This window comes from Amborella trichopoda, chromosome 6, assembly GCF_054954075.1.
Source record: "Amborella trichopoda isolate Santa Cruz 75 chromosome 6, AtrichopodaSantaCruz75HAP2 v2.0, whole genome shotgun sequence".
Lineage (NCBI taxonomy): Eukaryota > Viridiplantae > Streptophyta > Magnoliopsida > Amborellales > Amborellaceae > Amborella > Amborella trichopoda.
Window position 1 is genome coordinate 17,945,446 of NC_142341.1, and position 19,022 is coordinate 17,964,467.

A 19,022-nucleotide genomic window follows, 5' to 3' on the forward strand; every position below is an offset into this window, starting at 1 on the left:
CATCAGTTACACCAATGAGATGTATCTCCCCTTGGAAGGGAGGAATCCTAGCTCTTGCAGGCAATTTTATAAGCCTTCTTAAGAACATTGGTCAAAGGCTCATCAATGGGAAGTCTACATCCTCCATGTGGATAGTAAGTTTTAGTCTCTTCTGGTGGCTGGTTTATAAAAGGGTCACTTTTCTCGATCAAGTTCACACTCTCCTTCCTGGGAGGGTTCCTCACTAGTCGAGTCCTCATTCCTATCTCCTTCTTGTGGATAGTCGACTATCATTAAGTTATTAAAGGCTCTAGTTTCATCCTCCTTGGGTCGCTCATATCACGATACCCTTTCAAGCATAACGTCAAACGAATAAGGGATCACCCCCCATTACTGAAGAAGGTGACATATTCTTGACTCATGTTCTCTGATGTCATGCTTACCTTCACAAATTCAAGGAGTGGGGTTTCGACGACTCAAATAGTAGCCTCTTAGGATCATACTATAAAATCAGAGTGAGACTCACTCGACTTTTGTTTGGTGGATGTTAGCTCACTAAGGATAACAGGTCTCGGTCTTACCCCACAATAGCGAGAGGAAAATTATCTGAGCATTTTGTCCAGAGTTGCTTGAGGTTTATCCTTCATGAATTTTTGATGTTGCATCAGAGACTCTCCTAATAAGCTATGGAAGAACATGATCTTAAATTGGTTGCGTAGGTATCGCAGAGTAGGGGCCATTAACATATAGCCTTCAATGTGTGTCTCAAGGTCTTCTTTCTCAAAAGATTTGTTTTTGCATCGTGGCATCACCAACCCTACTAGTAGATCCCTTATATTTCCTAAAGTCTATTGTACATAAGCTTTAGGAGATGAGAAATCACTTATTCTCATCCTCTCTAAAGAGCCTTGAAGGCGTTTCACGCTTTCCTACTGTTGGTGAATTGAGCTATTGGTATAATGGTGACCTGGCTCAGTTGTATGGTCTATTGGACCTGAGTTTGCACTCTTGAATAAACTAGTTGAAGGGCTCATGTAAAAATTTCCTCCAAGGGTTGAGTCTGGGGAGTGTGCTGAAATGGGTGTGTCGGCTGTCGGCCTATAAACTCACCTAAGTTAAATTGGACTTGAGCTGACCCAGTACTTTGAGTTTGCACTACATGACCACGCAAGAGGGCCTGTAGGATAGGGTCCCCACTTGAGTGGGATGGATGACTTGAGCTTCTATGATTACTAGACCTCTGACTTTGGGCAGTAAGGTCCACCTGCCCCTGATCTTGACTGGATAATCTACCCCTTGGGTTAGGATTGTCTCTAGCCCCAGCACTAGATTGAAAGAGTGAAGGAAGGTCATAACTATTGCTAGATGGAGTCTCCCCTCGAGGTAGTCCTAGACTTGAGTGATGACTAGAGTTAGGCCCCCTACCCATAGTTGGCTGGATTGGCAGGCGCACCCCTAGTGTTATTTTGGTTTGAGCCGATAGGTTGCAGGTGGCCTATAGCTTGAACTTTTGACCTAACCTACCTGGATTGACTACGTTGGATGGTGTACCATCGGTTCAGCAGGTCTTGCAAGAATGCCTACACCTTAAGATTGTCTTGATATCGAGTTAGGTCTAGATCCTACCCTTCACTGGTGTCAGGTTGCATGGGTAGAATTTCATGAATTCTATGTGTGTGTAAACCCACTTGCCATCTAACTGGCTGATTGCTGCGACTAGAATGATGGGGTGCTTACTGAACATAAGGGCTAACCCGGCTACGATTGGCTGACTCAGAGATCTTGGTCAGGGCCTTACGTTTGGTATGTCGATTGGATTTAAGACTAACCCTCATATCTTGGAAGATTGCCTCTAACTTAAGCTCTTGACTGTTCAAGGTGTTACAGACCTTACTAACCTGCTGGCTCGTGGATTCTAAATTATGGCCGTGAGGGTTATCAATTGGGCGGCTTAGACCACTAGGAATGATTCAATGTGGGTTGAGACTCGACTCACTGACAAGAGTACTATAGATTTGGGAGGGAGCACTATGACGGTGACTCTCAGATGGATTAAGTCCCCTAGATCTAGACTGAGTAGGAGCCGAAGGGTTTGACCTTACTCTGGTTTGATCCTTGGCAATGACTCCTAGACTTGTGTTGAAATAGAGAGGTTGGACCTAGCATGGATATGGACCTAGACTAGGATTTGACTTTATCTGAATCAAACCTAGCCTAATTGAACCTAGCTGGGCTTAGACTCAATTTTGTCTAGACCTAGACTAGACACAGGTTAAACTGACGCCTAAATCATAGGTGAGCCTCCCTTGGACTTATGGACTGAATTGAGTTCAAACCCAAGTGTGGACTTGAATCGAGACTTGGGTTCAACTACGCGTGGGTCCTGACCTAGACTTAGAAAAAGTTGGGTTTAGACTCAATGAGCTCAGGTTTGAACCCTAAACTAAGGTGATCCTAGTCAAGATCTAGGGATAACTCTATATCTAGACCTAGGCTAGGACTTGGATTGGGATTCAGATCAGATTAGGCACAAGTCTTGGCTCGGACCTAGGTGCAAACTTGATTCGAACCTGGGTTGGGCTGAGAACAAGCCTAGGTTTGGACCCAAAAGGACACGATTTTAGACCGGGTGTGGACCCAAACCAAGACTTAGATTAACAAACTAGATGTGAGCACAACAATGTTTGAAGATTTTGCCTTGTACTATAGGTATGTTGAGTTTTAATGGGTTCCTAACCATTGAAAACTTGAAAGTTGCCAGGATGAGTGGGCCCCCACGTAAGTCTTGATCACCTATTAAAGGGATCAATCAAGTCCTACTATGTGTGTGGAGTTTCTTTGAGGCTGAAGATTATGGGGGGCATTCATAGTTAAAGTTACGTGAATCCCAACCGCCCGGCTCTCAAGGCTAGCTGCCCCTCATGACTTTAACATCGGATTTTGGTGATTTTCAAAAATATTTGTTGGTTTTTCGGGCTTCACAAGTCTGTATTATTATTATTATTTCCAATTTCTATGCAAAGTTAGTTTGAACATGAGAAAAATGAGAAAATCATGGATGAAGATAAAATAAATAAATAAATCATGTGCAGAATAAAACTGATCATGATTTCTTAAAAGATTTTTTTATATTTTTAAAATTTTATTTTCTTTCCAAAAATTGTGAGATGAAAAGCAAGAAACTATGACACAAGATTGTGGTTACCGGCAGATTTTTCGAGACCTCCAGATTGGGCAGCACAAGCTGACAGTGAGACACAAGGCATGTCGCCCAAGCAGTCAACGTGACACAAGGTGTGTCACCCAAGGCAGACAGGGTGACACAATCTCGAAAACAGAGATCCCAGACCCAAAACAACTACTTTTTGTTCATTTTTTAACAAAAAATAGAAGAAAACAGGGGAAACAAAGGCATATCCCCAAGGTGGGTCCTAAACAGTTTACAGTACAAAATCAGAGAGATCTTCAAATGAAGATCCCTCGGATCTGACACTACAATCTTGTTATTAAGAACTTATAGACAAGTGGGATCAATTGAAATGATTCGAGGGTTGATCTATTCAAAAGTGAATAGATCCCCTCCTTAGATCATCGTTAGAGCGGCATCAATCCTTTCACAAAATATTGAAATAAATGCAATGAAACTATTCTAGATCTAACAAAAATGACTAAAATGAAATAAAAATGTGCAAATAAACGTACCTGACCAGACCGGTTGGCCCATGACATCAGAGGCTTTGAAGCCTCACTTGTATCAAGACCATGACTAAGTTGACACCATGCGCCCCCATTTTTCTCTTCACAATTGACCAAGCCTTGGCTTGGTTGGATAAGGGTTATGGATCTGAGCTAAGGGGTTCAATGTTTGAAGATGGATCACGTAAAATGTGGGTTGATGATCTAGAGTTCTAGGTTTAGGGTTTCACATAGCATTTAGGGTTTTACTCACCAACCTCCAAAAGGTCGTGAAAATTCATTTTTATAGACCCAAAAAATACATAATTACCATTAATTTGCTAATCTACCAACTCCAAAACATGTTTTAGTGGTCAGAACGTTGGGCGACAGCCTGTGCCACCTGATAAGAATCAGATTGTGTCGCTCAGTACAAAATGGACTAGATTTGATGAATTTTGATTGAAATTAGGTTGGCAGCACAAAATGGGCTGATTCGAGTCAACTGGAATGGGCGGCACACCTTGTGTCACCCAACAGATTAGGCGGCACACCTCATGCCTCCCATTCCAAATCTCACCAAAATACGAAATTTCTACTTTTGCAGTTATTCACGCATTTTTTATGATCATCTTTCAATTTTTAGGATAAAATGCGATGTTTACTATTTTTCTTGATTATTTAGTAAATGAGTGAGCACGTTAGGATAGTGGATCACAGGATGGGGACCATGGACTATGGTGTTTTATGGTTCAAGGATTTTCTAGAATAGTATGGTCCTAAGGTTAGGAAAATGATGAAATTTTTCATTTTCAAAATGAGGATTCTACACCATTCCTCTTCATTCTGGTGGGGAGGTTTTCGGTCTAATGATCAATAATATGGTAGAAAGTCAAAGGTTATCTGACTTTTAAGTAAGCTATCCCGGTCTTAGTATTTCCCATCTTCAGTATACTAATGATACATTGTTATTCTATGGGGCAGATATTGACCAAGTTTTGAATATTAGAAGATTTCTTAGATGTTGTGAGCTTGCTTTGGGGATAAAGGTTAATTTCACCAAAACTTTAGTTATTGCGGTTCGCTGCCATGAGGTTTTGGTTAAAAAATTGGCTGAGATAATGAATTGTATAGTGGAATCCTTTCCAATCAAGTATTTGGGGATTCCTTTATTATATTCAAGATTACCTAAGGAGGTAGGGGATCTTGTGGTGAAGCGTGCTAATTCGAAGCTAGATGTATGGAAAGCCAAACATTTGTCTTTAGGGGGGAGAATTACCTTAATAAAATTTTCTTTATCTAACATTCGTATTTACCAAATTTCCCTACTCCTTATGTTTTCTGATGTCATTAAAAAGCTGGAGAAGCCTATGAGGAATTTTTTATGAATTTTTTATGGGATCTGATAATGAGGTCAAAAAGTATCATTTAGTAAGTTGGGACGGAATTTGTACCCCAAAATGCAATAGTGATCTAGGTATTCGCAAGTTGAAAGTTGTGAACCATTCCTCCATGGAAAAATGTTGGTGACGTTCAATACAAAATGACAGTCAGCTTTGGATAAGAGTTCTGAAATTTAAATATGGTGTTGATCCTTTATACATTACCATAGTTTGAGGGAGAGGTGGTGGTCAATCCTATGTTTGGAAAGCAATTGCCTCTTTGAGATTTTTTGTAATTAGAAATTCGAGGTGGTCAGTAGGCGAAGGGGATGTAGCCCTTTTTTGGCATTCTAAATGGGCGTTTGAGATTCCATTTAAGTTGCTCTATCTTGATCTCTTTCTAAGAAGTGCTCAACCTAGGGTGAAGGTTAATGAAATTGGATATCTAAATGGACAGTAAGTAGTGTAGAATATTAGTTGTATTTACAATAGATTACCTCAAATTGCAGTTGAGCAATATTTGGAAGTGCTAAAATCTTTGGGGGAGATCCATATTTAAAATCAAGCAAATGATGTGGCTATTTGGGAGTTGGAGATTGATGGTATTTTTTTGGTCAAGCTCGCTTATCATATCTTATTTCATGATTGTATCCATTGGAATCAGCCTATTCTTGAAGAAATATGGAAGTGGAAAATTCTTCATAAGGTGCAAGCCTTTATATGGGTTATGGCTCAAAGAAAAATTTTAACAATTGATAACCCTCAAAAGAGAGGTAAAATCATTGTGAATCTTTGTCTCTTTTGTAAAATTGATGAGGAAACTGGCGGCCATTTTTTCTTACATGGCTCTTATGCTTATAGTTTATGGTGTTGGGCAATGCAGAAAGTAGGGGTCTCTATGGTCCTTCCTTTCTTGGTATTCAACATTGTATACCAGATGAAGATTTATGAAATTCTTAAGATTGGTGAAATCTTATGGGATATCTCATGAGGATCAATTACATGGGAGCTTTGATTAGAAAGGAATAGAAAGGCTTTTAATTGAGTGGCAGTGGACGTGTTAGTATTGAAGAATAATATTTTGTTCCCTATTTAGAGTTGGTTCATAGTGACCAAGGAATGGTGGGGTGTTTCCCGAGTTGATGTGGAAAATAATATTGCCCATATGATATCTTTAAGGTTCATCAAGGTAAGACCCAGATGTATTTGTGTTCCATCACCGAGTGGATGTCTAAAACTTAATTTTGACATATCCCCTTTTGGGGATCCAGGGAGGGTAGGGGTGGGTGGTGTATGTAGGGACAATGGCCGTAATGTGATTTTCTACTATGCTGCCCCTAGTGGAGTGGCAACCACCAATTATGCAGAAATAGCTGCGATGTTACAAGGTGTGCTTATTGGGAAGGAGAAAGGTTTGGAAGATTCTTTTCTTATAGAAGGAGATTCTATCCATGTTATTAATTGGTGTTATAGTTTAGCTAGACATCCGTGGCAGTGTAGATTGTTATTGTTGCAAATTATGGAGTTAGCAGTTGGAAACATTTTAAGTTTCAACCATATCTATAGAGAGGCAAACCCCATTGCGGATGATTTAGCAGAGAAATGGGCCTTTTTAGATTCTTAGTTGTTTCTGTTGGGTTTGTGTGACCATTAAAAGTCTTATGAGTGCTTGTAAAATGAAAATATATAGTAGAACAAGAACTCAGTGGAAGTGTGATCCCCTGTAGACCATATTACGCAAACGTTATTGGTTGATACTAGATTATGCTTAACGTGCTAGGTTGGTCGAGGAAAACCCATATTACCTGGGTATAAAGAATCAAACTGATGAGGGTTATATGGGGTTATCCCTTGATGAGGTTAGAGTATGCCCGGAAGAGTGAGTCGAAGGACTGTGTGACCCTTTTGTGTGATGGAAGCCTTGAGAGACAGAGCTAAAGCCTCATCATTTTTACCATCACACGCCATGTACATCAATAGCCATTTTCGAGAAAGCATACCACATTTCATGGTGAAGCATGTGTATATGCGAGAGATACTCTCTATGCACCTTCGAGCTATGGATTGTATCAAGTCAGAATGACCTTCGTTTCGTCTCCAGGGGGGACCTAAAACCCATATATTGGAAATGTGATCATTTTTCCATTGGCTAGACTTTAATGACCCACTAATCATCTCCTGCAAGGACTATAGGTCATGGGCAACGCAAGGTCGGTATGAGAAAGCATGTGTAGTTCATAGTTTGCTGTTGGACATGGAGTGCCCCAATGGATATTTATTACTAGACCATATGGATCTTTTTTACATCAAAGTATTTAATTTTGTTTATTTTAATAATATATAATATTAGAATTGTTATTTGAATATTTTTAAAATCTCTGGATATTTTATTTATCAAATTTAGATTTATAAAAATAGAGATATTGATTTTATAATGATTTAAATATTCAAATAATAATTTTATGTATTTTTAAAAATATAAAAAAATAATATAATTGTATAGGAGACCCAATAGGTCTTTTGGGCCCACTATAGCAAATTGGGTGGTGCCCATTATGTACCCCAATGGGTGGCACGTCCCCCACCTATGAAGACTTTCTATTTTGTAAAGATCAAGCTCTAAAAGCTTGAGAGATAAGTTTGTGTTGTTTTAGAAAGTTTAAGCCTTGAAAAAAATCTGAATGATATAGTGGAATGTATGAGAAAATTTTGAATGATATTTTTTTAGGGTTTAGGGGTTTATGCAAGTAAAAAGATGAGGGGATTATACATCTTTCTTCTACAGCATGGAGGGATCCACGGACTTTCTGTGAACCCAAGGGGTTATTTGAGAACAATTTCTGTTTTTTGGGTTGATGGTGCAAGTATGTGCTGTTTTCCCTAAGTACATTTGCTTCCATTAAATTACGTGGATCTTACTTTACGAGAATAGATGGACTTGTGTCCCATGAATTCCATCTATATTTATTTGCTGATTTTGTAATATGTGAAACTTTTTGCAAAATTTAACTTCTTCTAATTTAAGTATGATCTGGAGAATGAGGTCCAAATTGCCTTAAGTTTCGTTATATGAAAAAAACTGTTTTTTTATGCATTGAATTGTTATATTATATTGAGATGATCCGTACTCCTTATTTATTAAGGTAAGTGATTATTTTCTTTGCACATCAGCAGTAAGTTAATTTGCATATTTGGCAGTTAGATTGATATTCCTTTTGCCTTTCTTAAAATTTTCTATTAACATCAAAAATATATGTTGTCCATTAGTTTTATTTCCATTCCATAATCTTTTTTTAGAAAACTATTTTTCAGATTTTATAAACTTAAATGGGCATTGTGTTGCCAACAAAAGTTCTTCAAAATATTTCGTACAAAATTTTCGAATGTCTCGAATACCCATTGTTGCCTTTACTACAAAGTCAGAAGATATTACAAAATTATAATACTATTATAGTTAATTTTATATTTTTAAATTATGATATTTATCGATCAGCCTCTATCTCCTTGACCCAAGCACGTTTCCCAATATTTATCAATTTAAAGTTTATCAAAAAGATTACAATGTCTTTTACCAAAAAATTTCCCTTTCGGATATTTAAATAATTTCTTTTCCTTTTTAAGAAGTTAAAATTTTATAATTTTGGTAATGAGCTTTCGTGCTTCAGAAAATTTATTTATTAAATTTTTTATTTTTTTTATTTAATTGAATTCAATTTTTTTAAAAAAATATATATGTAGCTTTTTCACCTACCAATATTTTAACCAAGCTTTTCATTTTAGGATATGATTTTTACGATTTTCCTATACTAGATTATTTTTATTCGATTTGCTATTCACATGTAAGAACCAGATTTTTTTTCTTTTGGTCTTTACTTTTGATATCTTCATAATGTATTAATGTTTTTTACGTTTTTGACAAATTGTGATATCTTCATAATGTTTTTTACTTTTTTGACAAATTGCCAATTTTCAAACTGTGGATCACAAATTTCTTTCAAATATAGACTAATTTGTGTATTTTCATCCAAGCACATATTTGATTTTTTTACTGTTCATTATATATAACCAGTTTTTATTGTTTCATGAGTTCTTCAAGTGAATATTTACCAGAATAAAAAACTAGTGATAAATATTTAAAAAGTTATAAACATCCTACGAGCAGGACAGGGGACATATTGTCCACCATTGTGTCTCATGTGCATCATCCCCCCCGCGTCGACCATAATGGTGGTTGATACAAGGAATATGGAGATCACTCGGCACGTTCTCCATCTACAAGAAATAAAATTTCAGTTATAGGAGGAAGAAATAAAATTTCAGTTATAGGAGGATCAGGCCATTGTCAGAACCTCAAGCTGATCTTACCCACTTCAACACCCCCAAAAGAAAACCTATATTGATAATAAAAAATAATAATAGTCTTACAAATTGTTCAATTGTTGTACTGCAGAATTTAGCAAACTGTCTCTCTAACAACTCGAATATAAGCAAATAATATTACCTCGCTCATAATTACCTGATATTTACACATTCTCGAAAGAATTTGGAATGTCGTGGCAAAATTAGAGTCGTTAAACTAGGAAATACTCTAATAAATTCTGGTCCATTGAATATTAAAAAATCTGGCGTATTGCTCAGTGTGTTCGTGTTTTTTCTATATTACATTCAAATTTGCTGCAAATTATAGTGCAGATCAGATCACTGATACATGTTTACCAAACCTATTCCACAAAAACCAATGAACAAACCCAAAATCGATGTGCATCAGAGGCAAACAAGATCCATATTTACACACCACAATCTAAGATATGTATTTGAGTCTTTGCAGATAAGATGTCTAAACGTTGAGGATTGAGGAAAACGAAGGGCAAGGAGTCATAATCATACTTATACAACTAATGTCTTTGGATCTGTTGCTCCAGATGTGTTACCTTCACCAGTTAAAGTTTGGTCAGGGTCCTGCATATTGCGCAGCACAGAGAGGATGTTATTTTGTTAGTAGGCATCCAGAAGAACACATGTACATGCAGAACACATGCACATGCAGACACTACGACTAACCAGGTAGGCCTACAGAAACATTTATACATAGATTTGTATGGGCGCAAGTATATGTATATGCAAGGGCATGCATGACTATCAACATACATGTAAATGTATGTATGTATGTAATATATTATATATTCCATGCAGTATATTCATAAATATGAGTGAATGAATTGAGTATGCATGGCATGATCACTACAATATAGATGCGAAGAACCTACCAAAAGAAATACCAATTGTTATTCAAATATCACAATTGTTTAATAAATAAAAGCCAAAACGTTCTCTTCCTTCACTCTCCTCCTAGCATTGCCACAAACGCCTCACAATTGATGCCCTTAACACTAACTTGCATTTGATTTTTCAGTGTGCAAAAATGTGCATCCACGACAAGAGGTTTTGCAGGATCTAGATATGTATTTACAAATAGAAATTTTAAGGCAGTCAGTGCCTACTGTGAGGATAAATACACACTGGAGAACAAGAATGACTTTGGATTAAGTAGATAAAAGGCAGATCAGGACTCACTAGGCAATAGCACATGGCATTTTTAATAAAAATGTCTCAAGCACACCGAAATAATTTTTTTGCAAAAGCTTTTTTTTTTTTTAGCTGCTCTTTATTATCAGTTGTGGTACTTACCTCACACTATATCTACATATCAGCGGTTTATAACATCTCACCATTAATTCATCGTCCAAAATTCTCCATCTTTTTATTGGCGTCTCCTTGAATATCTAGTGTTTCTCTTATTGGTTCTCTCAGTCCTCGCATCGAATACTATTTTAAAAACCAGTGGTTCACCAGAGTCACCTGAGCCGAAGGGTATTGGCCTGATTCCCGCCTGGAATTGGGCAAGCCGGCCTGCACCCCCATTTGAAGTAAAAAAGCAGAAAAAATAGATTGAAAAAAAAGGTTCTACAGACATGTTTTTGTCTTGTTATCTATGAAACATTTGATCCAAATCTATTTGAACCTCCCAAATTAATCGCCTCAAACACAAATTGATCGATTTTTTTTCAAAAATAAATTTAGGCTCATCAAATTTTGATTCTTACGAGGTTATTTCATGTAAATCTCGTGAATTCTCAGCCATAAAAACTTGATCCGCCCTTCTTAGAATTTCAATACCAAATCATCACAAAACAACTCGAATTCTAATTGGTTTCAAATACTCATTCCGTGATTTATTGGATCAAAGCCCTCGTTGGAAGGGATCTAGAGTCGAAATTTCAGGATTGTCTTAACCCGAAATCGGAAAACTTCGATTTCTTACTCAACTTTACCCCCAATTCATTAAAATTTGTCCCAACATGTTTCTAGCATGTCGATATGCAAAGCCCTAACAACATTTTCGAATCAAACCCAAAAATATTTGAGATCGATCTTTCTTTCATTATTTGGTTTCATTTCATTTACAGCTCCTTTTAGATGTGATCAAATATTAGACTATTTTATTATTATTATCATCATCATCAAAGCTTTTTCCCAACTATTTGGGGTTGGCTGCACGGATCTTGATCTGCTATTGTCCTCTAACAAGGGCATATTAGGCTATTTTATCATTTATGATATTTTTTCTATATTTTTGGTTATTTTTTCTCTCTATTTATTTTATTTTTTTAAGTTGTCCTTGTTCTATAATCTGACTCAGCGAGTCCGCTCATCCAACTCCAACCCGGCAGGTGCCCAATACGACTAACTGAGCCAGGTTTTTAAGCACTGCATGGCATCAAAGGTACAAGCCTCTTAGGCACTTTTCTTATAGTTTTGGAACCTCTCTTGTGAAGAGCAGATCATGTTAACTTGCTCTCGATGTTTCCAACTAGATCTCTCCTATAAAAAGAGATACAATTTTACCCTAAACAAGAGCATCACAAATTCTGCCACAAATTCCAGGTGTGTTCAGTGTTGAGTGGGTATATGTCATACTTAACATAGCATCATTTAAGGTTTTGGGTGCTAAGTTGTGACATTATCTTGCTTCCAAAAGCAGATCCCATTTGACTAAAATGTCAAAATATTAGGTGGCAACTACTTGTTGGAAGCGTTATTTCTAAGAGGAAATGAGTGTTAGAGTGGCAAATTCACACCGATAAGCATTTAAAAAAAGCTGGGACCACTCAACCTCCAGTCCAGGTTACCCTGAATCCACTTCTTAATTTAAATAAAAAAATTAAAAAAAAAATAAAAAGGACCCCTTTTACCAATTTTTGAAAAAGCGAAAATGATCGTATAGAATCAGGTTCTAGCTCAACTATGCACATCACAGCCTAATACTGTCAAACAAACAAATAAATGGTGCTGAAAAGAGTGTGGGTGTGGGTCCCACTCTTCCTTCAACTCCATCATCCATGGAATGGATGGTGTTAGTCGGAAGCTATAGCAGATCAAGTGGTTACTAGATCAAAATAATCATCCATCTTCTCGAAAGAGTCAGGTAAGTCCACTACGTAACCCACTCGACTTCCCAAGTTCTTAAGGAAGTCACCCAATTAATTCCTAGTCAAGCAACCTTTCAATTGTTTAACACACTCTCTATTTGGTATGGGAACATCTGGGACTTAATAAAATGAGCTATTGACCTTATATAAATGCCCAATGGCCTATGTCGAGTATATTATTGTTCGTTCAAACCTTACTTCACCTCCTGCTTTCTACAACAATCACCTAAAATGAACCTTTTCTTAATCTTTAATCTCATCTTCACTTAACTGACAAAGAAGAATGCTTCTCTATCCTTTCATTTTTCTTTCACAGCCTCTCTGTGTATGGGGAAGATCTGGTCACCATATTTTGCATTCTGACTACCAAAGCCTCTTGATATTCAACGAAACCATCAATCGATGCTTCAATATTTGAAGTTTCTCCAACTGAACTTCAAAAGCTCAAGTCGAATAAATTAAATAACTATAACCCATGTCTCAGCAAATATCTTAATCAAACTTTGGTCCAAAGACTCTGCTCAAAATCTCCTAGATCAAAATCCAATTTAGCCGACTCACCAATTCCTTAGTTTCAAAAGAAGAAACCATCAAGATACAGGCAACATAAGACATTCAAGAAAAAACCAAGTTTTCCTATAGAGAACCTGTGTAGAGTTGTAGATTATATCTGGAATACCATTTTCCCAGAGTCTTCAACCTCTCTACGTGGGGATGAACTGATATCCTAAATGAGACTAACAATGCAATGCTTTTATCAAACATAGACCATGTAAACTTGGAGCTCTCACAAAAGAGAGAATACTTGTCTAATCCAATCTAACCCAAGAAAGTTTGATAACATCAAGATTCTTCCCAATCAGGATTATCTGCTATAAGTGACCCAGATATGATTTGGTTGAATCCAAGAAGATTCCTCATCTCTGTATTCATTTTCTATAGTTCGGGTAGACGAGTTTTGGAATGGATCTTTTTCCTAGGTAGGTCCATAGTGGGATTCCAACCTCGAAATAGTGCTTTGGTCCCTTAAACACCCTAAACATTGAGCCAAGTGCTGGAATAATCCCCGTTTTGGGTTTAGTCATGTGGGTGACATGTGACATTCGGCATGATGCTCAACTCTCCAGAATATGTTAATTACAAATAATAAATCTACTTCGAGACACGAACTACTGCTCCCAATACCATCACCTAATATCATCACCTACTTGAGGTTTTGGTGGAACACGAACTACTGCTCCCAATATCATCACCTAAACTATCCGTGAAAATATGAAATGATTATAGTCTTGTAAAGACTTTAATAACCAAAGAGAGCTATATAAAAAGGTTTCAATCACAACTCTTCAGTGCTCACTATATGTCTTCCCCAAAATAGGGAGCTTTTACTGGTTCCCCAAAATACGGAATTTTCTCACATCCATTTTGAACTAAACAAATGGTCTGGTGTCCATCAATCATCAAGCAAAATATGTTGAAAGTTGCAGTGAAAAACTGGTGTAAGAATGATGCCATTAAACTTTATAACCAAAGAAACACATGCGCATGTGCACATGCACACGCTCGCACGCAGACATAGATAGATAGATAGATAGATAGATAAATAGGTAGATAGAGAGAGAGAGAGAGGCAGTACCTCTATTCCCCATTTGATATAATCCGGTGATTCACAAGCCTTGTATTCGTCTACCAAGCTTTCAATGATCTCTCGGGACTCGTCAAATTCAGAGAGATCATTGTCCTGAAATTCACAAACCAAATCAAATCCAAGCATACATACTCTCTTTTGATAAGGGATCAAATCCACATAAGCATTAAAAACTACCAGTTCGTCATTAAATATTAAGATGATTTTGAGCAAAAACAGAAAACAGGACATGAGGCACTTTAGAGAGAGAGAGACAGTAGGACAGACAGAGAGATGATTTTTTGAGGGCTGGGGAATCGAGAGGAGAGTTAGGGTTGAGAGAGTTCATTGGGTAACTTGTTAGGGGCTGAGAGAGAGAGAGAGAGTGCATCCCTCTCTGATTGGGTAATTGGCAATGTTTTCCTAACATGAAAGAACAAAATCCCATAATGTTTATTTGAAGTGTTAGGTCACATATCCCATTCACAATTTCATAGTGAACTAAGATTGAGCACTTAATGACATAAAAAAGTGATTCTACTATTAGGACAATGAAACCAACAAGTTACGTTATGTTCAACATAAGTCTTTTGTTTGAGGAATCCAATCAATGGAAATTTCTAGGGCAAGTTTTTATTGGTGCACAAAGCTATCTGATTCTATAACAATATATTTTTGAAAAGGTGTTTATGAGCCCTCATGCATGAATTCTCTCCCTCATAAGACAGTGAAACCCACTTCAGTCTCTACCTTCTTCAACGAGAAGTAACAATGGGCCCCATGTATACTCATCTCATGCACTCTTTCTCTCCTAGTCAACCATGTGGGGGACCCACATCTTTATTTACTTATCACAGTAATTTAATTACATCCCTTTTTTCTATCTATTCCGTGTTTTATTTCTGGGTATCTTTCTTATGCTCACTACCTGTGTAATCACATCGCTTCTACCTATATTAATCTTTAATTACTTCTCCCCATTTATCTATCACTTCCCTTAACTATTCCATATTTTATTTTCTCGAATCTTTCTTTTTTTTTCACTGCCTTTTGTAATTATGGCCATTACCTACATCTTTATTACTTGGAAAAGTATACAATAAGATGTTTCCTAATATAAGAACGTTACAATCACCCTTCCCATTTGTAATGAAATTGGTGGTTAGAGAAGTGCTGATGTATATTACTTTCTAGAGCAAAACACTCTACTTTTATCAAGCTCTGTGTCACTCTGCTAGATATCTGACTTTACTTTCGATGGCCAAGACTGATTGTGACCTTTTGTACCAACGAATAGAAATAGTCTGGTACAATCCTTAGATACCTTTCTCTTTTAGTTTTCTTCTTTCATTGTGGACCCCAAAGCCACTATGTACTAACTTCATATCAATGATTCGTACACTGCTGCAGCAGTTATAGTGGTCGAGAAGGATGTTGACATTGACACTTTTGCTGGGGATAATGCACCAGAGGTTGAAGAAAACAAGGTTGACAAGCCCATCATCACTCCACCGTGAAGATATGCGACCATAGGGGGTGGGTATAAAAAGGAAGGTGGGAAGGAAGTGTACATGTCATTTTAATTACAGAGGGGGCTCTTTTACTGGGTCATATGTTCATGTGCAAGCATTCACTTATTAAGGCTATTCCCAGGGGATAAGGGGATCTTACATCGTACTAAGATACCTAGGGATGAGCGTAAGGCCTTAAGGCATGAGAAGTCTAGAGGAAATGAGTCCAGTATCCATTATTGTTCCCGTCTCTATTGCAATCATCTAGCACTGATAAAATAGAGAGGCAGATTTCTAATGCACATGCAAGAAATGATGCAGATACTGAAGTCACGCGCTTCTTTTATGCTCAGAGCATCCCATTTAATGCAAAGAACCCAGGTTCCATGGAATGGTGTACATTATAAACCATGATACATCAAATATGAAAAGCTTATGACAATTTTTCTTGATAAAGAGAGATTGATTACACATTGATTACATTGAGGAATGAATGGGTAACTTATCAAGTATCAGTTGTTTTTAATGATTGGAGCAACATTAATAATGAGTTTTTTATTAATGTCACCACTGTGACATGGGGAAACGCTGTTTGTCGACCACTCGTCCATTGAAAAGACAAGCTACAATATTCATAGATCTCTTTAAAAACTAGAGGTTCTATTGGACCTTACAATGTGGTCCCGGTCGCAATGAACAGTGATGCCCATTGCGAAGGTTCTAAGCCCATAATTCAATAGCAACATCACCATATTATTTTAGTTCATATGCTTAGCTCACAAGTTGAGCCTTCTCATGAAGGATATCATTGATAAAAAAGGACCCACCATTTGCCTTACTTAGACAGCAGTACAAGCAAGCGAAAAGGGTAGTGAAACATATTCAAATCACAAAAGGCGTTCGTACGTTTTCAGGATTCTTCGAACCTCAAACTACTTAAAACCAAGAAGACAAGGTTCAGGAGGGTAAAATTTTATTATTATTATTATTCAATTTTTTTGATAAAGGTTGACATTGTATTGATGGTAGAGAAAGTTACAAAACAGCAAAAACCCAAGCGGGTAGACAAAAGTCACCGAGGGAGGTGACGGATAAAAGAAACAACTAAAAGAAAACAACAAAAAAGATAAAACAGAAAACCGATGGGAAAATCACAAGAAACCCAATCCGTACAGCAAAGGTCCCATAGAGAAAATCACGGGCAAGAGTACGGCGGACCTTGTCACTCCATAGTTGCCCCATGTTTAGCTAGCTCATCCGCTGTTCGGTTTGCCTCCCTCCAGATATGTCTCCAAGAGACCTATGTATGCCTACATAGAATGTAAATCTGATCAAAGATGTGCCATAATCTCCAAGGGGGGGCAAGCCAAATGGGATGCCCACAAAATAACATTCTTGTAATCCCCTTCTATAATTAGTGATGGGCCCCAGGCTGGGTCGAAGCGTCTCAGGCCTTCCAAGAGAGCGCGTGCCTCTGCTTCCGTGGAATATGAAATCCCAATGGAGGATGCGAAGGCAAGGAGGGTGATGCTCGCATGGTCGCGGAAGTTCCCCCCTATTCCGGCTGGACCTGGGTTGCCCAGGGAGGAGCCGTCGAAATTGAGCTTGATGAATCTCCTTTCGAGTGGTCTCCAGAAAGAGGAACGAGATATCCTCGGACGTCTCAAAGACAGAACGGGAACCCAATTCTGTCAGAAGTTATGGCTCGGCAGTCCCTTGAAGAGAGGGATTTTGGAAGCCCAAAAAGCTACGAGGGCCTTTATCGATTCCAGGGTTTTGTGTGTCAGTGCGTAGCTCCCTTGGAATATCCTATCGTTGTGTTCCTTCCAGATCGACCAGATGGCGGCCACGACTGAGATCTTCCAGAGAAGGCAGCCTGCTTTTGACCAAGGTAAGAAGGCCGAGGGCTAGAGTAAGTCGAGAATGGACTGTGGAGTGACCATACCCACTAGAATAGAGATAAGATTTCCCCCCAAGGAAAAAGGCTACCAGGCAGTGTAATAAATGAAGGGCAGCTGATTCCTCTTCTTCAAGACACATGGCGCATCTATTGGATAGCTGGAATCCGCGTCTCTTGAGTTGATCTAGTGTGCGTATTCTTCCCCACAGCACAAGCCAAGCAAAGAATTGAATCCTAGGAGGAACAGGGGAGTTCCAGGCTAAGGTAACGGAGGGAGTAGGAGGTGTAAGAGTGCGGGTTAAGGCTCGGAAGAGGGAGGAAACAGAGAAAAGTCCCAAAGGGTTTGGGGTCCAGACTATGCGGTCCGGTCCAGGAGAGGAGCCGGGAAAGGTCGAAAGCAAAGAAGAAAGGGATAAAAAGCTATCCAGTTCTTCGTCTCTCGGAGCCCAACGAAAATCCAGATTCCAAGAATAGGACGATCCAGAAATTGGAAAGAGATCCTCGACCAAAGCCAAGGGATTCCTAGCAAGGTAGAAAAGAGAAGGAAAGCGAGAGGCAAGAGAAGAGTCCCCTACCCAAAGATCAGACCAGAAAAGCACCTTGTCTCCGCTCTTAGGATGAAACCTAATGAAAGTTTTGAAGAGAGGGAAAGAGTGACGGATGGAACGCATAAACCAGAAGAAGCCCGGGGGGATTCTAGAAGGAATGCACCAGGTAGAAGAAGACAAGCGGTATTTGAAGCAGATGATTTGATGCCAGAGTCCCCCAGGTTGAGTTGCAAGCCTCCGCCACCATTTGCAAAGTAGGGCCAGATTTAGAGATTTGAGGCTACGGATTTCCAGACCACCAACAGATTTGGGGGAGCAGGCGGTGCTCCAAGATAATAGATGGAAATTCTTGGTAGGGTTGTCGCCCGACCAAAGGAAATTCCTCGTTAATTGCTCCAGCCGAGAGCGCACCGAGGCCGGTAAGTGAAAGAGAGACATCTGGAAGATAGGCAACCCTGTGAGGACTACTTTGATCAGGGTCAGTCTCCTTGGAGGCGTTAGGTATCTACCTTTCCATCCTGCATAATACGTGGACACTGAGGGGTATATGAAAACTCGTTGCCAATCCGTCCTGGTAGAATCTGTCGGTGGTCTCGTTAAAGATTTCTGCAATGATGGCAAAGAGAAATGGAGACAAGGGGTCACCTTGTCTCAGTCCTCTATGTGAATTGAAGAAACCTTATAGAGATCCATTGATAATAATTGAGAAGTAAGGGTTGCGAATGCAACCTCTAATCCATTTGCGCCATCTGCCGCCAAAACCCATTCTTCTTTTGGTTTTGTCTAGAATTGCCTAGTCGACATGGTCATAGGCTTTTTTCCAATCTAATTTGATAATCAGACCAGGGGCTTTGCCCGCCATCTTAGAGTAAATGCACTCGTGAGCTATGAGGGCTCCATCGAGGATCTG

At 38.5% G+C, this 19,022-nt stretch overlaps 1 protein-coding gene across 4 annotated transcripts in view; it reads right to left on the bottom strand.

Moving 5' to 3' along the window:
• Positions 1 to 9,053: 9,053 nt before the first annotated feature.
• LOC18425936 (tubulin gamma-1 chain) overlaps positions 9,054 to 19,022 on the bottom strand; it is a 62,481-nt gene continuing 52,512 nt past the window's right edge. The window contains exons 10-12 of one of the 4 annotated variants that reach the window (XM_011622039.3): positions 14,163 to 14,267; positions 9,924 to 9,995; positions 9,054 to 9,308 (exon numbers count right to left, since the gene is read on the bottom strand). In XM_011622039.3, the coding sequence (XP_011620341.1) occupies positions 9,924 to 9,995; positions 14,163 to 14,267 (177 nt within the window). In that variant the 3' untranslated portion in view covers positions 9,054 to 9,308. Of the gene's footprint in view, positions 9,309 to 9,620; positions 9,996 to 14,162; positions 14,268 to 19,022 lie in introns of those variants that run through there. The other 3 variants (XM_088869830.1, XM_006830459.4, XM_088869829.1) reach the window with 3 other exon arrangements.